The 25,813-nt window shown below is 29.2% G+C and overlaps 1 protein-coding gene across 1 annotated transcript; it reads left to right on the top strand.

The window, feature by feature from the left end:
* The first annotated feature begins 580 nt into the window (after positions 1-580).
* LOC132939294 (neprilysin-2-like) lies at positions 581-24,276 on the top strand. Its single transcript, XM_061006386.1, is given in 11 exon segments — positions 581-647; positions 3,718-3,852; positions 6,576-6,710; positions 7,152-7,397; positions 8,996-9,207; positions 10,055-10,428; positions 14,659-14,961; positions 16,077-16,173; positions 17,133-17,301; positions 20,666-20,916; positions 23,935-24,276. Coding segments are annotated over 11 exon segments (2,331 nt in total).
* The last annotated feature ends 1,537 nt before the right edge of the window (positions 24,277-25,813 follow it).

The raw sequence follows: 25,813 nt of genomic DNA, 5'->3' as shown, positions 1-25,813 counted from the left end.
ATTCGGGCAGGGGCGTCGGTTGTCGCGAGGGCTGCAGTACCAAACTCGCTCAGTGGCCATGGCGGTGACAGCCTACGCTCCTGTTACAAGTGTTCCGATCGGTGACCCGGAGGTCCCGCGACAGAGAAAAATCAGTGCAACTTAGAAATATTGAAGATTTCTCATATTTTTTTTATAAATATTTATTTATTTACAGTACCGTACAACGGGGCAACTACGGACAGAACTTACTATTTTTTAATTAATCTTAATAATAGTTTCTTAAAAAAAGATCAATACAACAACAAATACAATAATGTGTAAGAATACAATTATAAGCTTTTATTCGTTATTTTTGAGCTTATAATATAAAGTTATATAAAGTTCGAGATTTCTCTGAGTTAACCGCAAAACGGGATAACACTGGAAACCCATATAAATTCATAGAAAAACTATGTGTAGTGGTTGACTCCGGACTGCCTATTCTCACATTTTCGAAAAAGTCTTGATTGATGTTAAACAATAACGTTTTTTTGTTAAAATTTGTTAAACACATTTTAATAAGAGAAATTAACAAATTATAATTAATATAGAATTCCCGATGGTTGAATTAAAATTTGCTGAAATAAAACCGAGCAAGGACCATATCTTGGATAGTTATTACTTAGGTATTACTAATTTATAAATTAGTTTTTTAAAATGTGTATAATAACTACTATAATATACATATGCGTATGTATATTAACTGTATTCAGGTACTTATTTATTTGTATTAGTGCTTGATGGATTAAAAACATTTTGTTTGTGGTTAAAAAAACATAATAATGAATTATTATTTATTAATTATTAACTATCATTTATTATTTATTAATAATTGTTACTAGGTACATGTTTACAGATCCATAATGTTTTATAAACCAAATATACCAGATCTAATTAGTGGCTAATATTATTTTTTTTAAATATAACATCCATATCGATTAACGACAGCTATAAATAAACGTTTTGCATAGTTACAATAATTTATTTCTTACATTTTAATGAACTTATCGACTGACGAATTTCCGTGCCACTATCAGTGTTTACATATTGATTTGATAATTATATACAAGACTACAAGACTATTATAATTGGACAAAGTCGTTCGGAAATCATGTAGGTAAATAAAATTCGTTTATTTAGTTAAATATAATATATTCCTATCGATTTCCACCTGTATGGCTCTGCCGGTGTAATGCGATTGTGTTCGATTTTGGTACCTTTTGGGTAAACAATTGCGCGTGATAGATACCAGATTACCAAAATAACAAAAAACGTGATTTTTTTTACTCTTCAAATGCGTACTAAATGCGTGCAAAATTGGAAGGATGTTGCCAAATTTAGCGTCTTAGCCCCGTAATATAGGTGTAAATAAACAATCATATTCAGTTGTATACGTCTCTAAAACGTAATCGTAAAATATTTGTCCGTCTGCAATATATATATCTAATATTTCCAATGTTAAGTAAATGATACATAACAATTATTCGTTAAAATTATACCGTTACATATTATTATACCTACGTAAATAAAATAAAATAAAAAAATTGTACCTTATTAAATTAAATTAAAACCCCAGTTTTTATAAAAAAAAACCGAAGTTTGTATTTTCACACGATAATCCTTTAGTGGTACCGAAATCTCAAGTATTCGTAAATATAGTCTCCAAGTGTATTTAAAAATTCCGAAAATAAGAATTTAAATGTATTAGGTATAGTTTAGGTTTAAAAATAGGTTTACATGCTTAACAAATCCATTGTATAAATAATTATAATACGAATAGAATAAATAAATTATTGCCTACCTTGTAAGTTGGATTCTAACGCTATACGATCCGATCTGTACTGGCTCCACCGTCGTCACCGACAGATGAGACCCTGGTACTCCAAACCCCCATTGGAAGCATACACGATACGGATTGAATACCTGTTGCTCTTAAAATTAAAAAATATATTATTTCGTATTTTACGTTGTTCTACAGACGGTACCTACCTATTCAATTTTTAAATTAAATCTTTGAAAAATGACATTGGTCATCGAGAAGTAATGATTTTTTAGCAATCATCAGGAAATCGTCTTATTTTTCGAGTTTATGCATTATACGTTATAATTATGAAATATTAATTATTATTTACTGAACTACAATAATACTGTAATGGTCATGGTAGGGATTTTATAGCATTTGCATATTGTTTTTTGAGATGCTTAAAAAAAACAGAGTAAGTTTAAAATTTAATCACAGATTAAATTTACTGATATATTAATAAATTAATTTAGCATATTTTGCGATATTTTAGATTTTAGTGGTACCTATATGATCACGACCACAGCCAAATTCTTATAAAAAAAACAGCAAAATAAATTTAATAATTAATAACTTGCATTTTATAATTTTGTAAAACGTGATCTAGTGGAGCTATTTAAAAACCAATGATATCAAATGATAAAGAAAAATGTGTTGAATGAAACCATACAATTGTTAAAAAAAAACCACTACCAAGAAACCCTATTTACTTCAATAGCCACATGTCAACTATAGTTGACATCGGTTATTTTTAAGGTACCCCGTGTCAACAACAGTCGAAATGCAGTCGTGGACGTGTTCAAAATGTATAAAATGCATATTTAATTTTTATAGCTTAGTATTTAAAATGTAAAACAAGAATTCTTATGTCATGCTGTATACAAAACACCTAAAAAATATATAACAGTTTTTTTTTTGTTGTAAGTGACATTTTATGTTCAAATGTGGACCAAATTAAATATAATATTATAACCGAAGAATAATGATTTTAGTTATTTTGTTGTAATTAAAATATTATTCGTGGGTACTTGAAACTTTTAAAGTATATAAGGTATAATATTTTATACACAGAATAATATTATTCTCAAGTTCAAGTTTTTCTGCAAAACATAATTTAACCTACTGTAGTACTAATGCCACGAATATCACGACATCATAAAATATATACTTAGTAATACTATAGGCTGACTATTCGCTCAGAATCGTTTTTCATATACGAAGATTTAATGTCATTGAATTCAAATTCAAATTCAATGGCGGAAATCCATTAAAATTTCAGGGGGGTTAACATTATTAACATCAATGTAAGCGGGGATTCTTCGATCTTACAAAAATTAAAAAAGCTAAGCCCCCTCATGCCCCTCAATTTCCGCCAATGCATCATATACATTGACCCACTCGACAACTATTGTACAGGAGAGCGGTACCCAATTTCCGAGGTACACTCGACAGTCGACACCTGTCCTATTCTATTATACAGGAGAGCGACTTCCCCGGCTTTTATATATTAGATTTCTTAAAAAAATATGCTTTTAAATTTTGTAATTTTACTCAAGTGCAGGTTACACGTGTGACTTAGTATGTTTTCCATGAGCGCAGTTCACAATCGCTGTCGGAAATAGGTACTATTGTGCTATCATGTTCTAATATTGTATTGTTTGGTAGTAACATGCACAGTACATATCCGTAACCAGTGGTGGACTGAGGGGGCTACAGCACCTTGGTAGTATTACAGTTATTACGGTTTTTTTTTTTTTGGAATGTAACGGATCAGCAACTCTCCCCCCCCCCCCCCATATAAGAAGAAATTTCCTGGATAAGCCTCCGATACGCACATTTTCATAATTTATCGCCACAGAAACGGAATAATAACATCGGTTTTTGCTCCGTTTCAGAATTACTGACATGGTGAAAGAGGAGGACGAACTTGGTACGGAATCTGATCATTGTTGCCGACGGAATGCTATTGCCGTCATCGTATCTGGCCCTAGCTCTGACCACATTGTACTTCAGCCACAGATGCAATACGGGTAAGACGAAAAACGTTTAATATTAAGACCTGCAATGACACAACAAAGTTAATTTTTTATTAATTAAAGTTTCACCGACGTAAGACATCTTAACTTATTGTTGTCGAATTACATTTTTTTTAGCATTTGGAAAAATAGATAACAATTAGTAATAATATAATAAATAAAGTAATAATGACACTATCGGTTACGTTTTAAAGTATTTACAATCAGAAGAAAATTAAATTAAAAATTAAATAAATAAATAATAGTTATAACAATAGGTCGTGTGGGCGTCCACGCTTGAGTCGGCGTACAGAAGGTGGGTCACTTAGTTTGTAAAATTTCGCACTGTGAGCAGGACTGATGTGGTCGGAGAAATTGTTTGATAATTTTTTTATGTACTCAGTTATTGTGGGTAGGTGGAAGTCTTTGTGAAGTGCATCATCACGTACAAACCATGAAATGGTTCTCAAAACTTTTGATGGGAAAACTTGTATTTTGTGTATGTGGGTTTTTGCACAATGTCCCCCACACAGGGACTACGTATAGAAGTAACTGTCGTAGGATTTGCTTATTTAGCATAAGAGAACATATACAAAGTCAATAGATCTATAGTCGATAAAATATAAAGTACTCGCGTTCTGCGTAGGTATATTTATAAAAAATGATATAAATAAACGGCTTGATAGCAGCTGCGGTAGCAGGTAGGTAGGTACCTAAAGTACCCAAAGTGGGATGATTAAAAAGTTAAAGTCAAGTTAAAAAGTTATTTTTTAACCTTTGAACTACCAGTATAGTGCAAAAAGTAAAAAAAAAGTCAGCGGTGAGTGCCATTTATGGATGACAGCTCACATCATAGTACTGCATGTAAATATATTATTTTTATTATTAATTGTTACGTGATTAATAAAATTAATATGTATGTATTCACACTAATCACATAAACAATTATGCCCTTAATATATAGATAGTTTATTTATAATAAAGAAAAAAACCTTTTTAACTTAACTAGTTCGTTAATTTTTAATTTAGTTTAATTAACAGTTGAAATAACTAAGCTTTCTTCAGTTTATTTAAATATACCTAATCCATGAAATTTTGAAATTTTGAAATTTTGATGGTTCTATACGTCAATATTAATACTAAAATAAAAATATAAATAATCCATTACTATAGTGGTACAAACATTTCTGTTATTTTTCTTGACAAAATAATTTTATAAATAGATATATTTTAGTAGATTAGATTAGCATAATATTAAATGACCTTAAATTGCTATTTGATATGAAAAATTAAAATTAATTATTAAATTTTTAATTGTGGTGTTTTTAGTTTAAATATTTAATAATCATGTAAAGTAAAATAGGTATATTAGTTACAGTATAAACTGTGCATTACGATGGAAGTTCAATAAAATTGTTCATTATAATTTAGGAAATTAGAAAAACGCAGTCACTCCTTGTGTGATCCACTTACTAATTTAAATAAGTAGATTAACTTTTTTTAAACTGAGTTTAATACCAATTTTTTCCCATATTAACTTTTAACTTAACGAGTTAAATTTATGATTTGTTAACTTATTGATCTTGTGTTCTCTTTACTTTACTTGAGTTAATTAAATTAATTAAAACTTTGTGAAATAATTTGACGAGAAACCAGAAATTGCTGATTAGATTTAGACATTTAGCACTTGGTATATTTTTTAACCTTTCTGATATCAGCTCTAAAAACAATATCTGAATTTTCGTCAAAATCAACCTGTTAGTTAGTTTTTGAGTATATAAGCTACAAACATACATTTGGTTTTAATATATAGTTTATTTAATCGAGGCCATGTACGAGGCGAATTGATGCATGCTTTACATCATCTGCCCGAGTAACCAATAGCAACCATTTATAAACAAAACAAAATTGAATCTCAAAATTAAAATACTTCCTAATTGGGCATATGCTTCATTTAACGAAACTACTGACCAAATTTCATACACATAGCTTCGACATATCTGACTAAGCGATGATGAATCAGTTAGTCAGTTAGTCAGGATAAATTATTTATACAATATATAGATGTCTACCATATTTATTTTAAATTTTTAAATACTCGTTTTTATTCGGATTTTTGTTTTAAAATACTAGAATAAAAAATTTAAGCAAACATTTGGGTATATTAATAACCGTAAATATTCGGGTTAATATTGGTTATTACAGCTGTTCGCATATTTTTTTATAGCTATTTTTATTAGATATTTCATTACATTTTTTTCTCATTCAAATAAATAATATTATATTATAGACTACCTATAGTATTTGCCATTTGGTCACTTTGCTTAGCTGAGTTGTTGACACCATACCAAACCCGACCATACACGTCAATACGTCAATATTTTATTATACTACCTATTAGTTATATTTGGTTTTATTCTATACTATTTATTAAGAAATACATTATAATATATAGTTAAAAAATAATTTAACTTGTACAGTTTAAATCATTTAATATTCGATCATTAGGTATACCTATCAGAATCAATTGATAGAATTGGATTTAATTTTCTTATAGAAAATTTTTATAGTATCTATTATTTACCAATTGTTATTCTTTTTCGACCTAAATCGTACTTTTATAGCGAACATTTGTATAAATATCACGTTATTTATAGTAATAATATAACGATTGTTATAATGACAATTTAACTCGATCGTACGAATTATAAATTTTAATCGATTATGTACATCCACAGAGAGTGTTCCTTCTTTATCAACTGGAAATAATGGTTTCATTGGGAAATCACTAGGTAGAAGACTACTCAAAAATAGAAAACACGAAAATGAGAATGAGAACACATTTTGCTTCACTCCCGGTTGTATAAAAGCTGGTGATTATAATAATTATTAAATATTTATTCGATAGGTTGTACATGCCTCGATTAATTACTGATTTATAGTAAATTTAATTAACTGTTTGTACCTATTGTTGAGTGGTTTTTTTAAAACTATTTTTGGATTTTCATTGGGGGCTGCATTAATAAAAAAAAATTTAAAAAAAACGTTAGTAGAAATACAATTTTAACATAAATTAATATTAATACAATATATTTTATTAATACAAAAAAATCATATTACGAGTTGAATTGCATGGTTGTTCTATATAAAGTTTTATCTAATTTCAAATAAAAAATATATCAGTAAAGATAAGTTTTAAATTAAAAAAAAAAATTCTTTTACATTAAAATATTGCCTGTAAAATATAAAATGTTAATTCTCGAATGAAAAAAGTATACAAATAAAACCAGCCCTAAAATTGAGTAACATTATAGCTGCTGCTGTGATCAACAATATGAACGTATCAGTAAATCCCTGTGATGATTTTTATGAGTTCGCATGTGGAAGTTTTATCAAATACACGGTAATCGACGACGACAAACCGTTTCAGACGACATTCAGTATTGCTGGCGATGCGCTGTTGAACAAGCTGCGTATAATCGTCACCGAACCTATCAAACCGGACGAACAGAAACCGATCAAAATGGCAAAATTAATGTTTAAATCGTGCATGGACAAAGGTATAAGAATAATTTATTGTACGTTTGTGGGCCCCGAGGCAGTTTAAATTTTGAAGATGCCTAGAAAATGATTACACCTACCCATATACGTCTTTAATTTTACTACACTACTCAACAATACAAATAAGCAGTTTTAACTATAACCAACTCATTTTAATAGATAAGACAATGTTCCTTTATTAAATTATTTCGATAAAAACCCTAAAAATGTACAGAAAAAAATTAGTTAGGTCGTAGGTACCTAATGGCTAATACATTTATATTTTCTCTTGAAAAAAAAAATCAATTCTTAATAAGCTATAAAAAAAAGATTTTAACTTAGTTAAAGTACATGTTGTATGCATGAAGCAGAAGCTTTTGTGGTTTTATCGTTTAAGGATTAGGTTTTGATACAAAATTTCGGTTTTAGTTAATACCGGTTTTAAATTTTTCCATAAGACTTGAGACAGCCAGCGTCATAATATGATGGTATATCTCAAATTATGAAAAAAAATACCCGCTTTAGAGAGAGTAACTTTTTTTTTTTGTTAGTTATGTACTTTTTAAATAAAACCAAACCTATCGTATATTTCTATCGACGTATCTTCAAATCTTTTCAAAATTTTACTGTAATTTTTTTTTATTTTATAGGTAGCTTTAAACTAACATACACAATCAAACTATAGAAATGTACAAATTATTTTTATAAAATTTAAAAAAGTAAAAAAGTTGGAAAAAAATTAGCATATTTAAAAGGAAATCGCGTATAACTCAAAATAACATCGTATTAACTACAGTTTTTTTTTTATTTTATTTTATTATTTCATAGATTTATACCTAGAATGCTAAATTTTGTATTCATATCAACCATAATTTCTGAGCGATACTGCTGATAAACGTGACACGACTTTCGTAATTGTAATGTATTATTGTAAATGGACATTGGACAATAATTACTAGACAACGAGTTTAGATAAGGCATTCACAAAGAGGTGAAATTTAGGAAAACAAAATGTTTAAGGTATTCTAGGTATTATTATGTAGAATAATAAAATAAAAATAAACACTGTAGTAATACAGCGTTATATTTGGAGTTAACGCGATTTCCTTTCAAAAATGCAAATTTTTTTCTACTTTAATACAAATTAAAAAAAAATTACGATAAAAAGTTATATCAATAACTACTGGACCGTTTTTTATTGAAAACGGTCCAGTAGTTAGTTTTCGGATAAACCAATACGGGTTATAACTACAGTGACTAAAAATTAAATTTATAACTTAAAATTATTATATCTGATTTATTAACAGTTGCGTGTCAACCATTTAAATAAATAAATAAGATTCTACTAATTCCTTCTATTCCTATGTTGTAATAATATGTAACCAATGTCAACCATTTACATACAAATTTCCAATTGAAAAAAAGCCTTTCAGTTTTCCCAAAATTTCCCAATTTTTGGTGCAACTTTTTCAACTTTTTTTTTCCTTGTAAAAACGTCATTTGGAAATTACGAACATAAAAAAAAATGATTCAAATCGGTCCGGTTAGCCGTTCTCGATTGATGCGATTACCAACGAACAGCTTTTCATTTTAATCGCAATGAAGTTCACGTTAACAGAAAAAATCGAAAGAGATGGATTGGAACCGTTTAAGAAAATGTTGAAAAGCTTCGGTGGATGGCCGGTGTTGGAAGGCGATAAATGGAGTTGTAATGAGTTCACGTGGAAGGACATTGTGTACAAGATTAGAGAGGTGGGTCACAGCGTGGACTACTTAATTCGATTTGCCATCGGCATAGATTTGAAAAACTCCACGATGAGAGCTATTGAAGTGAGCACAATACAATGTTATAACAATAGTTCAACATGGAGCGAAAACCATAACTACCATCGTAATGCAAGGCTGGGCACTAACGAGTTCAAAGTTCAAAGTTCAAAGTCAAGTTATAATTAATTTAATTAACTTTTGAACTTGACTATAGTTCCTTTTGGGTTTTCGTCAATCCGTCAATTTTGATAATGAAATTGAAATCAAAAAATTATATTTTTATCACAAGAAGTAATTACTAACTGGTTTTGTTTTCAATTTCATTTTATTACATATCAATCGATTTCGTTTTCATGTCAAAAAAATTGGGTAAGTGGGTGTCACTCTGAAGTACAGTAGGTTACAAATTTTGACCTCCCGAATGCACCAACTAGATTCACTTTCCCATCGGAAAAAATACTTAAGTTAAAAATGGGAGAATTATTTTGACTGTTTATCGTGTACACGGATACAGAAAAACCCCACCATTGTAACATCAATACATTCATCGCTCGGAATCTAAAATATTTTGTGTATAATGTTTCCTATGAATTATTGTCATTTTAGTGACTAAAAACAGTAAAAACTTCAATGAAGTACTTGGGTCTTGGGATATAGAAATACTGTATTTTATAAACAAAATATAGTTTTGAGTTGGTAAACAAAATAAGAATAGTCTACCTATAGGCTTAATTTAATAAAAAATTTAAAAAAATAGTTTACAGACTTTTAACTTGGGTAAACTATTTATAAACGTTTCGTTAATTTGACTTCACTGAGTTAAAAAAAATTAACCCTCCCAGCTTTGTCGTTATGTACCTAACCTAACCTAATAATGCGTTTGACTGGTATAGACCTACTTACGTTTCAGCTGGACGAAGCGTCCTTGGCACTTAAGGGCACCGACGAAAAATCCGTGGCTGGGTACTACAGGTACATGGTGGACATCGCGGTGCTGTTCGGCGCTGACCGGCACAGGGCCGTCAAGGAGCTGAGACATTCGTTGGAATTCGAGATACGATTGGCCAAGATATCGATGACGGCGGAAGAGCGACGGGACACCGCCAAGCTGTACAACCCAATGAAACTTGCCGACCTGCAACATAACTTCCCGACCATACCGTGGGAAGAGTACCTGAACAACCTGTTGTTCCCGTTGACCATACAGCGGGACGACATTATAATTGTTAACGCGCCAAAATACCTGTCGCAACTCGAAATCCTACTCTGCAGTACGCCCAAAAGGTAAATCCATATTACCCAAATATCATGTGGTGATGTTGTGAAGTATTTCAGTAAAAGTATTCAAATTATTTTTTAAGTAACTACCTCATCAATATATTTTTATATACTTTCAGTTTTAACCATGAAGTATTTTCGATAATATTTTCATTTCGAATACTTTTGGTTTTTTTCGAACATGTTATTTTAATTAAAAATATTACCAACCATATTGGTTGGCAAATTATTTTGAAAACAATATTTTTATCAATCTTTTATTTAATAAATTTACTGAATAAAAATGATTATATACATACTATGTTACGCTTATAATTAGGATTTTAAAATTTCATGAAATTTATTTTCTTGAAATATTTCATTTTGATGAAAAATAAAAATAAAATGTTTATTATACCTAAAAGTTTATAGTCGTCAACTTCTAAGTGAATATTTTTAAAAGTTGGCTTATTGTATGAAACAAAGAAAATATGTTACATATTTACATATATTTTATAAGTTGTTTAACAAATCTATAATGGTCATAACAAACTATATGATCTAAGTATTAAATAATGAGCCCAGAGCACCTTCACATCACTCAGCCACATATACACACATATTATACGACTTTTGTACACTTTATAATTACTGAAAATACACTATTATTTCATTCATTGTTGGAATTGACTTCAACTTTTTTCCAACTTTTTTTGGATCGCTGATATACAACAATATTTTAAAACTCATGTAAAAAATGTTTTTATTCTCGAAATAAAGCCAGGAATATTTTTCAGCACTATAAAATATAGAATAGGTATACAAATAACAAATATGAAATAATGAATCAACAAAAATAATATGTTTTTCTTTAATTCTAAGTATGTAATCAGTTTATTGTTTCTAATCATCTATAACCGAACACGTTTAAAAGAAGAAAAAATATTTTTGATAATTTCATTGAAATATTTCAATTGAAAAATTTCAAGTGAAATATTTCAAATTTAGAACCCTACTTATAATTATAAACATACGATAATAAACCAAAAGTATTTGAAAATTATTTGAGTAGGTAGTATCTTAAATACTTGAAAATACATTTATTAGAGGTATTGAACACTGGCTTACAAGCAATATGGAATACCTAGCAATGTACATAATGTCAATTTTGTCCTACCCGCAGCAATTTGAACCGCGAAAAACTATTTTTTGCGCAATATTTTCTATTTAATGTATTATTACCTACTAGTAATTATACATATATTATATTGATGTAGTAAAAAAAAAATTAACTAACTTAGTAATTACCTTTTATTATATTCTGAATATATTATTATGTATCTTAATCTATATGACTATATATATAAAAAAAAAATAAATGTATGTGTGGGTCTGTGTCCTTTATGCATTCCTAAACGGCTGGACCGATTGTAATGAAATTTGGTACAGAGATAGGTTTACTCTAGGAAAAAGATAGGCTAATTTAAATCCTAAATAATAATCTTAAATTCTAAGTTAAATAAGAGGTCCAACCAGGGGAGTGCTCAAACAGGGATTTTGAGATTTACGATGGAAATTTTTGTTTATAAATTGTTGGTATGGTTAATAATTGGTTTTAATAGCAATTATTATTATTAAAGTGATAAGCCTGTTAGAGCAGTGGCACTTCTATATCTTTTTTAGTACAGAATGTCTCAAGTTTGAACCACGGTTTTGGTGGACCAATTTTTTGCATTGTTTTTTTTATTTATCCATACATACGAGTGATTGATTTTTTTTATTAATCGGATTATACTACTGTTAGGTAAGGTTAGGTTAGGTTAGGTTAGGTTAGGATTTTGTATTAATTGATTTTATTAATCCGCCATAGGTTGAATTAAATAAAAACAACAATAACTTGGTATAAATTTAATATTTCAGAGTTTAATTATACACTTACGTACATACCATACAGGGTCAGCGATCTATCGAAGGTAGATTGGCTACTTGATAATATATACTGCTGCAAATCTCACAGACAACGCCGGCTATACATTAAAATATAATATCATTTACACTTAAAAAGACATTGATTCCACAGCGTGTGTTACACTCTAAAGGAGTTGACAAATCAGAATTTTTTTCCTGGTAATTCAGTTATTATGTAATAAAACAATAAAATATGCGAAAAACAGACATTTATAAATTGTTGGGTACCTATTTATAAGTAATGTATCATTTACAAATTATTAAAATTACTAAAATATTGAATCTTTAACTGACAATAATCGCTGCCATAAATTACAAAAAATAACTCTATCAAAATTAGCAGATAACAAAAGTTTAAAAATAGAACCAAATAATATGTTTATTAAACTGTTATTTCATAAATTATGATCAGTTTTGACTAAAAACATGTCAAAATGTAAAAATATCTCAAAAACTCCAAAAATAGCACTCAAATGTAAAAATATTCCACAACAGACAAACTTTACAAAATTAAATTTTTTATTTCAGTTCTCTGAACCGCGAAACAAATTTTAAACTTAATCTGCTATTTATAAGAAATATGCAAATTCTATAAAATCTTAATCTTAATCTATTAAGATTCTTTATATTGTATTATTACAAATAATAATCGTAGGTACCATCGGGTGGAACAAGGAGGCTTGTGGGGGCTAAAGCTCTCCCCTAAAGCTCTCCTAGAGCCCCCCCCCCAAAAAAAAAAACTCACACTGTACTTATTTTGAATATAGACACTTGTAATACATTTATATTTGTTTATAAAATATGTTAATACAAAATTATGCAATATTGGCGGGATAAGTTAGAAACGAGTAAACCTAATTTAATTTTTCTAAGTTTTTTGATAATAGTTATTCGCACTATGATAAATAAAATTATAAATTATAACACAAAATAGAAGCACTGATTTTATACCATCGACAAATGCTATCACAGAACAATAGGTTGTTATACTTACAAATTTCAATGAAGAACCTTTCAAAAATTATGAAATGTATTCAAACCAGTTAAATAAATTGTTTTAATATTATAAAAATATATAGCTTCAGCTCCTCCAAAAAAAAATGATCGACCTTCGCTAATTGTAGGTACATGATTTGGGTACTGTAGAATGGCAATGAGAATTTTAAAGTCTGTATACTTTCCTACACTTGCATAATATTTTACTTATTTTGAAAAGTTGCGCACAAGCTACGTACGATCATCCGTCAATTATATTGTTATTCATAATAATATAATATAATATAATTTGATAAAATAAATTACCATTGTTTTAAAATATTCAGAATGTAATAAACAGGTAATAAATAATAGTATAAAATGATTATATTATTATTTTTGGTTATTTCTACAATATTATATAATTATTAGTAGTATTAGATAGAAAAAAAAATACTGCTCAAAAATGAATTTGTTTGTATTCCCTGTGTAAATTTTCCTGGCAGAACCAAATTGACGTAGCATATAACACGAATTGTTTTAATCGAACTCACTGTCCTCACTGACTGATCAAGATCAACTACATAAAAAGTTACAGCTGTTTAGAAAAAGTATTAAATATAAATCATTATATTTTGTGCCTTAAATTGGAAAATAAATACTAAATATTATTATACTCAAAAACGAATAATGTGTAATTTTCTCCAAAATATTATCATCCTCATTCGATTAAAAGCAGTAATAGCCAATGATCTGCGTCAACACGTTTTAAATTAATTTCTATACTATTTTTGTAATTTCGTAGGTACTGCAGTAAAACGAGTTGAAATTTTGATACTATAAATCAGTGTTGGATAAAAACATTCTACGATTAACCGATGATTACAGTTTATATTATGGACCTTATGTATAACTAAATATTCATGAATTTCATTTAATTTACACCCATTGAATTCGCTATTATTTAGGGATTACTATTTATGTTAAAAATAATAAAATTGCACTATGAAACAATTAACTAATGAGATTAATCATACGCTACAATGTAATCATTGTTCACGATTAATCTCGTCAGTTAAATTTTTCATAGTGAAATTTTCTTATTTTTAACATCGATCATCTTAATCCTTAAGTAGTGGCAAATTCAACGAGTGTTTATTTAATGAAATAAATGAATACTTAGTTATGGGTAAAACTCGTATGAAATTGTAATCATCGGTTAATCGTAGAATTTTTTTTTGCCCAACACTTTTATAAATTCCTCAAAAACGCTGATGTAACGTCTGGAATCTAACTCGATAATATTGTCGTCAGGACTTTAGCGAATTACGTGATTTGGAGGTTGGCCGCACAGTGCGTCAATTTTCTGACTGAAGAATTGAGGAAAAGAGAGTTGGAGTTCCTCACCGAGCAGAGTGGCAAGACTGAACGAGTGACCAGATGGAAAGAATGTGTGGGCATCAGTTCTGATAGGTTTTCACTGGCCATCGGATCGTTGTACGTAAGACAGTTTTTCGACGAAAGGGCCAAAAATGAAGCTATGGAAATGGTGGACGGTATCAGGGAGGAAATGAACAAAATATTATCTACAAACAATTGGATGGACGACGAAACAAGGTGATAAGTTCGACTTTCGGTTCATAAATTAGTTATCTAGAGCTCGGATTTATATGCAATTATATATTTTTTTCTTTTCACATATTTTTTGGATTTTCTTCCGTCTTCTATATGAATCATAATAATTCGATGCGTATGGAATTTTCTTTTTGCATATTTTATTATTACTGCATACCTATTTGCAAGGCTGGGCATTAACTAGTTACTTTTGGCTTTTCATTAACTTAACTGTTAACTTACTACATTTGTTTTTTAATTAACGTGAAATTGATGAATTAATTTTTCATTTTAAGATGTAAGTTCAGTTAATTTATTTTGTTTTTAATTTTATTATATTTCACTATTTCAGTTTATTTCGTTTTCATGTCAAAAAAAATTACCGTGAATCGTTTAAAGTTAAAAATTTATATCATTCGAATCTAAGTAATATGGAAATACTGTATTAAGTATAAACGCTATAGTCTATGATTTAGTTTTGAGTTGGAAAAAAATTAACTAGCGTTGTATAAACAAATCAACTTTTTTTAACTTAATAAAAAGTTAACAAAAAGTGTGTATAAACTTTTAACTTAACTGGGTTAACCTATAGTCAAATTAACTTTTAACTTTTAACTTTTAGTTGTTGGTGCATATTAACTTAACTTAACTGAATTAAAAAAAAAATCATTAACTTTCCAATCTTGCCTATTTGTTTATATTTTGACAAAATTATAAATTTATTGCATACTGAGGTTATAAAATAATATTTTGTCAAGTAGAAAATTTAAAAGCAAATTTTCAGGCACTTTTAATAGATGAATTAATTTCACAGGTACCTACCTAATTATAAGTTGTTTAATTTGTTTCAAGTTATTTTAATATTTTGTCAAATTATTTAACTAATAATAATAATTTTCACATAAAACTTATTGTGCATTTATTAAGGTATTTTATAAATTATAACCCAATTCAAAATTTGTTTGTCTTGCATAATTGTTGCATAATATTTTTACGATTTTGAGTGCATATTTTGATAATTTTTAGTGCGTACAAATCCTCGCTCTTATTATAACGCATAACCCTTTCTGACGGCAAAAACTATTGTGACGACATAATTATTTTTAATTTCACTGCAGGAGAAATGCAATAGACAAAGCGAATTCAATGACCAGTCACGTTGCATACCCCGACGAATTATTGGACGACTGCAAGTTAAATGCGTTTTATGAAAATGTAATTATAAGTATATAAGTATTATATTATTATATATAATAAGATAGCGTGTAACAGAAAGACCTGACAAATAATATAACTTTTGTTCCAATCGATATTTGTTAATTTTTTTTATATATCATTTACAGACATTTGCGTTATACGTATAGCAGAACTTTTTTCATTTTTTAATACAGAAAGTACAGCGTTTTGATCTGAAATAATTTTTTTTTTATAAAAATTTAAAATAGCCAATATTATTATTATTGGATTTTAGAACAATTTTAATTGTAAAAACATTTATTTTAAATTTAAATTTTAAATCATGTAAGTAGTTTATTTTGTTTACAATTTTTTTGAAATATCTTTATTTTTGTTATGTAAACAATTGATCCAGTCGTAAAATACAATTTGAAATTCAATAAGTATAATCTGGTTTCAAATATTTTATGAGAATTTTTAATAGGTATCTAATACATAGATACTTGTTAAAACCTAAATATTTTATTAAAAATGTATTACTTTTAAAATTAATGAGTCTTAATTCAAAAAAATTTAATATTTTACAAAACCACTCAACTTTGATAAACGTTTTTACAGTCAAATTTTCCTAGAAACCAGATTTACAAATTAGCTATTTTAAATTTTTCAAAAAAAGACGTAGCTCTGATTTATAATTTTTTGTTTTCACTTTTAAAAATAAAAATGTTATATTACATGTGTAGAGCAAAAGTCAATAAATTGTACATAAAATATAAAAATAAAAATAAAAAAACATAAAAAATATTGATTAGAATAGAACAAAAGTTTTTTTAATTTGTAACGTCTTTCTGTTACCCCCTGTATGTGACCAAAGTAGAGCGCATTGGAGATAATAATTATACGATGTATGATTAGAATTTTAAATTATAAAATTTGTATTTGTCATGACTTAATTTGTTAGCATTTGTTCAAGAAATATGTGTTGTATTTTTTCATAGCTCGAAGTCAACGATAAAGACTATTTCACATCCATAATGAATTTTACTAAATTCCTCACTCACTACAGCTTTTCGTCATTAAGACAACCAGTAAACAAATCGGATTGGATTAGTCACAGCAAAACGGCAATTATAAATGCCTTTTACAGTTATGATGAAAACAGTATCCGTAAGTAATATTGAAATATACTAAACAGCTAGTGGCGTAATTATGGGGGTGGGGGTGTCTTTTTTTTTATAACTATTATAATATTTTCGTGAGCACTTGGCTATAAAATATTATAAGATTTCAAAATAATATTCAATGAATTGTCCATTGTGATTGTCATAATGGTTATCTATTATCACAGTTAAAAGACGTAACTGATAAAAATGTAGGTACAACTTCTGACTTCTGATATCATTTTTAACCACCTAAAACTTATCCTTCTTAACCTTCTTAGAATAAACACAGAATAAATTAAAACTGTCAATATTGTTAATAATTATTATTTTTGTAATTTACACAGTAATAACACCTCGGATTTTAATTCCCAAAAATAAAACTAAAAAAAATGCCCCGAATCAAATGTTTTTATGTCCTACAGTAAGTACTTAAGAATGCACTACATTTTTTTTTTCTTATTATTAAATTGTTGTTAAAAATTCTAATATAAATTTGTTACACCTAAGTTATAGTTACATTTTAAAGGGTAGTAAAAAAGTTTTACAAACAGAACTGATCGTTTTGGACTTCTTTAATCTAGAAAAACAATTATTATTTCCATACGTATTTGTTTTTTTTTTTTTTGTATAGTTTTAAATCGTTTTTATATATTTACTTGTGTATAGTTATAGTTTGTTCAATTTATATAAAATCCATATAAAAACATGTAAAAATATTAAAACAAAATGTCATATTATAATCTTTAAAATGCCTAAAAATCCTAAAATCCTCTAAAAAATAAAAATAACCTTCAAATTTAAAATTGTTATTAATGACGCATGAATGGACTACACAATTGTTAGTACATCGGGACATAATACTAAATCCTAAAGGCATACTAGACATTTTACCAAAAAAAAAAAAAAGAGAAATTAGGAATTTATATTATGAATCATACATTTAATTTAATTTAATTGTTTACTTTATTATCTTTCAATTACCATTTACCTCATTTAATTTATAATAATTAATTTATATCATATTATATGATGTATGAAAGTTAACGAACATGATGTGGGGGGGGGAGGCAATAGCCTATATGGTTATAAAAACTTATATCCCACCCTAGAACCAATAATTCCTACTGTAAACGTCTATAATACATAAACCTACTAGATTTCGGGAATAAAGTAATATAAATGAAACTGTATTTTCACTTTATGCTCCCGCTAAACACAAAACTCAACGTATCCGAAATAAAAAAAGGTGGGTATGTTTATGTCGCTCTGCTGTACAGTAGGTGACAAGTGAGTCACTGTAATGGGCGAAGTTAAATTTGAATTCAATGATATAATATCATTGTATAAGAAAAACGATTCTGAGCGAAAACGGTCAGTCAGCCTATGATATAACTATAAGTATATTTGATGATATTGTTGTGAATAAAGTAATTTATATATAACATATTCACGTGGAGCCTTGTTTTCAATTTTTAATCCTTAGCTATAAAAGTTGAACATTTTATAAATTTGTAACTACATAATAATTATTAAATTTTAAATTTGTCAAAATTTGAACTTTAAATGTTTCTAAAAAAAAATTGTGCCCATGTATTTTTAATATTTTTCAACTGCTATTGTAACAATATATCAGGAGCCATACATTAAATTTTCACGCTTTTTTACTCAACAAATAAAATTTTATTGATTTTTATAGAAAATAAATCTAATAAAACTGAAAACTGACAATGTCCGTAAACAACTCAAAAAGAGTCAAAATATTTTCAAAATTGTATGGTGTATAGAAAATGAAAATATAAACATTCAGTAAATTTTTCATGTATCTACAGTAATTCGTTTTTGAACAACAACAAAATAGCAAAATCGTTACACGAGAAATCGAGTGAATATCATATGTTGTAAAAATATGAATTTCAAACGCTTAACAAAATTATGGATAATCTTGTATTACATTTTCAAAACTTAGATTTAAAAAGAAAAATTTTTATGAATTCTCAACTCAAAATAATCTGCTAATTTTCGTGATTTTTCCGTATTTTGTCAAGATTTGAACTTTAAATGCTTATAAATATAAACTGTGTCTAAGGATTTTTAATTTTTTTCATCTGCCTTTGGAACAATAATCTAGGAGCCTTCTATTAAATTTGCAAGCTTACAAATAGCAACAAATAGAATTTTATTGATATTTATCGAAAAAAAAACTAAAATAAATGGAAACTGAAAATGTTTGTTAACAGCTCAAAATAAGTCAAAATATTGCACATTTAGATCATTAGAGGAACCGTTATTCCAAATTTCAAGTTCATACCTACGTTTAGTAGTTTTCGAAATGTAGCGATGAATGAGTGAGTGATTGCAGTGGCGTAGCCAAGATTTTGGATTGGTGGTGGAGGGGGTAGGGGGGGGGGGGGGGGGGGGTCAAAGCATAAAAAAACCAGCAACCGTTTTATCATCCGATAAACAACAACAAAAAAAAAAAAAAATATGAATAAATATATTTTTTATTTGTATTAAAATCAAATTACAATCTACACACAAATTAAGTACGATACGTAATTTTGATTATAAAACACACATAGCGAGACTAGCAGAATGGGAGAGCACTCAGTAGTGTCCGCCGATAAAAATTATAATATTAATATTGTCAATGTGAAACCAATTAATAAGAGCACCGCTATGTCAATTTTCAAACAGTTGTATACTGATTATTTGTAAAAATAAACGCCATGTAACATGTTTGGGCACAAAAATATATTTTTACATGTGAATTTGGAGAACGATTGGAAACACACGTTGAGGTACACATTTTTTCAGACACAAAAAATGAATTTCACGTTAGGGGGTACATTATAATTTTAAAATAATAGGACTTCGTTTAGGTACCAATACGTTTAAGTTAAGTTTTTCCTTTTATTTTTTTTTTTATTTTTTATTTTGTAGTCTATTCGTGTTACCCAGGACTCAGGAGATACCACGGGGAGGTTGGCTCTTAAATGTTTTCCAATTTTTTTTTTTTGCAACTTCTTTAAAAATATTTCAAATTTCAATATCGCATAATATTATATTAAATCATTAGGACATTAGGTCATTACAATAATACTAAATCTACTAAAATCAAAAATCAGCCAGCGCTCAAAATAATATGGCCTATGGGGTGGGGGGCATGTCTTATTGCCCCCTCTCCCTTGGCTATGCCACTGAGTGAGTGGTATTTGGTTTGTATATATTTATAGGTAGATAATAAATAATATACGCGTATATTGTGTGTGTGGATGACAAGCTAAAAAGACCACAAAAAGCGTCGCGGACCCCCAGTGGGCCACATGTTGAGCACCACTGATGTAAACTGATTATAAATAAATTTCCAGAGTTACCCGCCGGTATCCTGCAAGGCGTGTTCTTCTCCAGCGATCGTCCTCGGTACATGAATTACGGTGCCATTGGGTTTGTGATTGGTCACGAGATCACCCATGGTTTCGACGACCAAGGCAGAAAGTACGACAAGCAGGGTAACCTGGTCGACTGGTGGGCAAAGAAGACGAAGAAACGCTTCTTGGAGAAGGTGCTGTGCATCATCAAGCAGTATGGAAATTACACGGTTGATGAGGTCGGACTCAAGGTGTGTTGTGTTCAATTTTGGTTTAATATGGTAACGTTTTCCGCAGATGCATTTCGCGGTCGAATTTATCGCTCGTTTAAAATTTCATATTTCTCGAATTTCGAATTATGTCTACCCGTGTCTTCGAAATTGTAATGATTGTTCGCTCATGACAAACGGTAAAATACACTTTGATAATTACGAGTTTTAATAAATTATCGAAAATATTTGTATATAATATTATTATCTATCGTGCTACTCGTTCGGATAAATCGAACGGAACTGTTCAGAGATTATCCTCGTGTACAAAAATATGATGCATCGCAAATAGTCGTCGTCAATGTCATTTATAGAGGGTAGGAAAATTGTATATTTTTATAAATTCAAAACTACGATAGTTCCAATAAACGTGCGTGTAATCAATTACAAATTACATTAATTTATCAAAAACAACAATACCGATTTGTACGTACTATACTAATATTAGGTAGGTACCTGTGTCATATCGTTAATTTGTTCACATCGTTAATGTATAAATGTATTAATCAAGACTTTCGAAGATCGAGATCCAAATCTTTGAAATTCTAATGATTGTTCACCGATCAATCGATTGGTAATTGAATGTTTTTGAATTTGAAATTTAAAATTACGAGTTTTAAAACCCATCGAAAATATTTGTATACCTACCTATCTATTGCTTGTAACTTGTTTAGATAGAACTGTTAAAATATTCTCAAGGTACAAAAAATGCTGCACCACAAGTCGTCAATGTCAAATTTTGGGTTTTATGAAATTAAATATTTGAGATTCTGAGCGGAGCGATTACAATGATGTGTGTGTGTGTTTTTTTTTATTTGTATCTATATAAACGATAAGTAATCGAAAAAATGCTTAGATTTTCTTCAGCAGTATGTTGTTCGAAGGGAAAGTGAATCTAGTTGGTGCATTGGGGAGGTCAAAATTTAAATAACAAGTGATTTTCAAAAGCAAAAAATAAAATTAAGGAAAACCGGGAATTTTTACACAAAATCGGTTTTGGTTTTTGGTGTAACTTTTAAAACAAATTACCGTATAGATACATGCAATTTACACTTGTTGTTTATATTAGAAATTTCTATACACAATACAATTTTCAAAATATTTGGAATTGTTTTGAACTGACTTTCCAATTTTTTTTAGTTTTTTTATCTATGGATGTCAATACAAGTTTATTTGTTGGGTAGAAAGCTTGAAAATATAATTCAAGGCTCTTAATAGATTGCTACAATGGTATTTGAAAAATATTAAAAATCCAGTCCTAATTTTTTTTTTATAAGCATTTTGAGTTCGAATTTTGACAAAAAGCGTAAAAATCACGAACATTTGCAAATTATTTTAAGTTAGAAATTCTTAAAAATGTCTATTTCAAATCTAAGATTTTAAAATACAATACAAGATTTTTTATACAAGAAGTTTATCAACTTTTAACAAAAAAAAATGTCTTTAAGAAAAACAAATTCAATTTTTATGAGCTTTTGAACTTCAAATTTGTACAACATTGGATATTCATTCGATTTCTCATGTAGCCATTTTCTCATTTTATTGTAATTCAAAAACGAATAACCGTAGACGCTTGAGATTCATATCATATATTTATTTTATCAATTCCTATACTTGATACAATTTTAAAAATATTTTGACTTGCTTTGAATTGTTTACCGACAATTTTAAATATCAATTTTTTTTTCTATTAATATCAATACAATTTTATTTGTTGGGCGAAAAAGCGTCAACATTTAATACAAGGCTCCTATGATATATTGCTTAAATATCAGTTAAAAAAATATTAAAAATACATTGTCCCATTTTTTTTTATATAAGCATTTAAAGTTCGATTTTTGACAACATTTATCAAAATTTAAAATTTAAAAATGATTTTGTAGTTAAACATTTATAAAATGTTCAATTTGTATAGCTAAAGATTAATAACTTACAACAAGGTTCCACGTAGTTAGGTTATTCTGTAACCAAAAATCTCCAAAATATAAAAACACGATTTTTTTTTATAGTTATTTTATGTTCAAATTTGGGAAGAAATTACATTTTAAATAACCAAGAATAACGATTTAAGTTATTTTGTTGCAATTTTATAATATTAATTCAACTTACTGGTTACTGTATTAATATAACAATAAAAATTTAATATAATATCATAATCGCTTTTCGTATACGCGTAGTCGCGACTGCTTTGTGGATGCTATTTTTATAATATATTGCTATTTAGGTTCCGTATTATACACAACTTCGGGGTAAAAACAAACTTAACTTATTCTGCGGTAATATAAAGTTGTATTGCAGTCTACGATTTGTAATATGTTTAGCTACGCGATAACTTGAAGGTATTCAAACTGTGAGTCGCGAAAGTTGGAGCCGCGTCAAAGCACTGGAAACCAAAATTAATGTAGGTCATGCATAATAATTAATATGAAATATATTATTTATAATTATTAAAGTGATTATGGAAACGATAACAAAAAAACAGTAGGTACCGCGACCGTTTGAAATTTTTATTGATCTAAAGTCACTGTTATGTTATCGCCCACAATGATCGTATTATTGTGTTGTGTCCGTATTGTTTCGATTTTTCATAATGATTTGGGAGCCGTCAGATCATCATTGTGAGGCGCCGCGGGACGAAAAAGTTTGATTACCTCCGTGATAGTGCAGATATAACTGATATCTAAGCAGTGGCGGATTCAGGGCTTTTTTAGGGGGAGGGGGGGGGGAGCAAAAGTACAAAAATTGGCTAAAAAATTGGCCAAACACAATGTGTAAAACATAGGGAAACTATAGCGATTGAAGGCGGGCAAATTCCCCCTTCGCCCGTCCCTGGATCCCCCACTGTATCTAAGTAGGTTGTTTATGATAAAAAAAAAGTCTTAACGGTATGCGGAACGGCGGGCGCTTCAGCCCCCGAGCAAACCCCCTCTCACCTCTCTAAATCTTTAATCCTCCACTTAACACTACAACCTAACACAACGATTGTCTCGCATTCCGCAGTTGAACGGCTTCAACACGCAGGGCGAGAACATCGCGGACAACGGTGGCTTGAAGCAGGCGTACAACGCGTACAAAGTGTGGACCAGACGATACGGTGAAGAGCCTCGGCTGCCAGGGCTCCAGGACTACACACCGCAGCAGATGTTCTGGTTGAGCGCCGCCAACGTGTGGTGCTCCAAGTACCGGCCGGAAGCGCTCAAAACCGACATCGCCTCCAACTCCCACTCGCCCGACCGTTTCCGGGTAATCGGCCCGTTCTCCAACCTGGAAGACTTCAGTAACGACTTCCGGTGTCCGCTGGGCTCCAACATGAACCCGGTGAAGAAGTGCCAGGTGTGGTGATCACGAGACCGCGAAATATTATTATTATTAATATTTACTGTAATATTATCGTTATATCTTTATTATTATTAATTTATTATTGTAATTATAAGTACCTGTGCGAAATTATGATAGTACCTATATATTATAATAATATAATATGTACCTATGTGCATTAAAATATCTCGACGCTCGTGTGCCTTGTATTAGGTGTATTATACATAATAATATAATAGCTGGTATCTATAGGTTATAGGTGTTAGGTGTACCTACAGATATACGATTTTAGATTTGCGAACGGAACAACAAGACTTGTACATTGGTTTCACAACGATGTGTTTTGTTTTGGTATACCATAATTATTTTTATGAATACATTTTTTCATGTGTCGCTCGAAGCCCTTCGCTCTGATTATAGGACAGCAAGTACTAGCGCTGGCGTTCGCTCTCTTCCACCTTTCAGATCCTTTCATCTATTCTCCCTTGAGCGTCAGAACTTGCTCCGCCATTTCGTAGAGGATAACAAGGGTTTCTTCTGCTACTTGTAACGTTGAAGTCATCTTGGTTTTGGTCTCCGGGTAGGTCACCTTCAAACGCTGACCCGCATAGTATGCCTGGCATGTCCACGTTGTTGGGGGTCGACCTAAGCTTACGCTGAGGGTGGCCCTATGTCTCTCCCGGTTTGGACAGCAAGGTTCAAGGACCAACCAAACGAAGTATGTTCAGGATCATCATGTCCCTGGTGAACAATATCATAGTATTTATCAGAACATCACTAACGTGATTCGAATACATGTAAAATGCTCAATTTTTTTTTGTATAGGTACCTATATAATATATGAGACAATGTTAACTTTTTGACGAAATTGGATATAAGATATCTAAAAAAAAAATACTATTTTGTAAATAGATAAGTACTTAGTTAATTATTTTGTTCCAACCCAAATAATAATACTAATATAGTATTCGAAGGGACATGGAATGTTCCACCATTTCGTATACTATTATTAACTACCAATTAAAAATAGGTACACAATGTTTTTCCAAAATATTAGTGCAATCTATTTATTTATTCGTACGGAAAAAAACAGTAAACAAGTAGGTAGTATTATAAGTAGTAATGATAAAAATGTTTAGGTACCTATTATAACAAATGTTAGTGGAATGATAGAATAAAATCATTAGAATTAATCAGTAAAACAGTAACACAGTTAAACAGTTACAAGATATAATTACCTATGTATGTATAATTAATTTTGTGTATTAATTTTCGTTTCTAAATATATTAATTACATTTAAGAGGTCGTTACACCGACATTTATTGTCTCCGTCTTACAAGTGCGTAACATTCCAAATTGTACGCTCAGCAGAACACAAGTAGCTCTGCTAGTTTAAAAATTAGAGTAAATTGACCTTTTATAAAATTTAAAGATAAGATTATCACCTAGGCAGTCTCATTGGCTTTCTATTATATTTTAATTTTAAATCGAGTTATGAGAATTTTAAAATTGTAAATTGTTTGTACATCTCAAAATTATCATAACTCGTTTTAAAATTAA

The sequence above is a fragment of the Metopolophium dirhodum genome, chromosome 1 (genome assembly GCF_019925205.1).
Source record: "Metopolophium dirhodum isolate CAU chromosome 1, ASM1992520v1, whole genome shotgun sequence".
Classification (NCBI taxonomy): domain Eukaryota; kingdom Metazoa; phylum Arthropoda; class Insecta; order Hemiptera; family Aphididae; genus Metopolophium; species Metopolophium dirhodum.
This window is presented reverse-complemented; position numbering and strand designations above follow the sequence as displayed.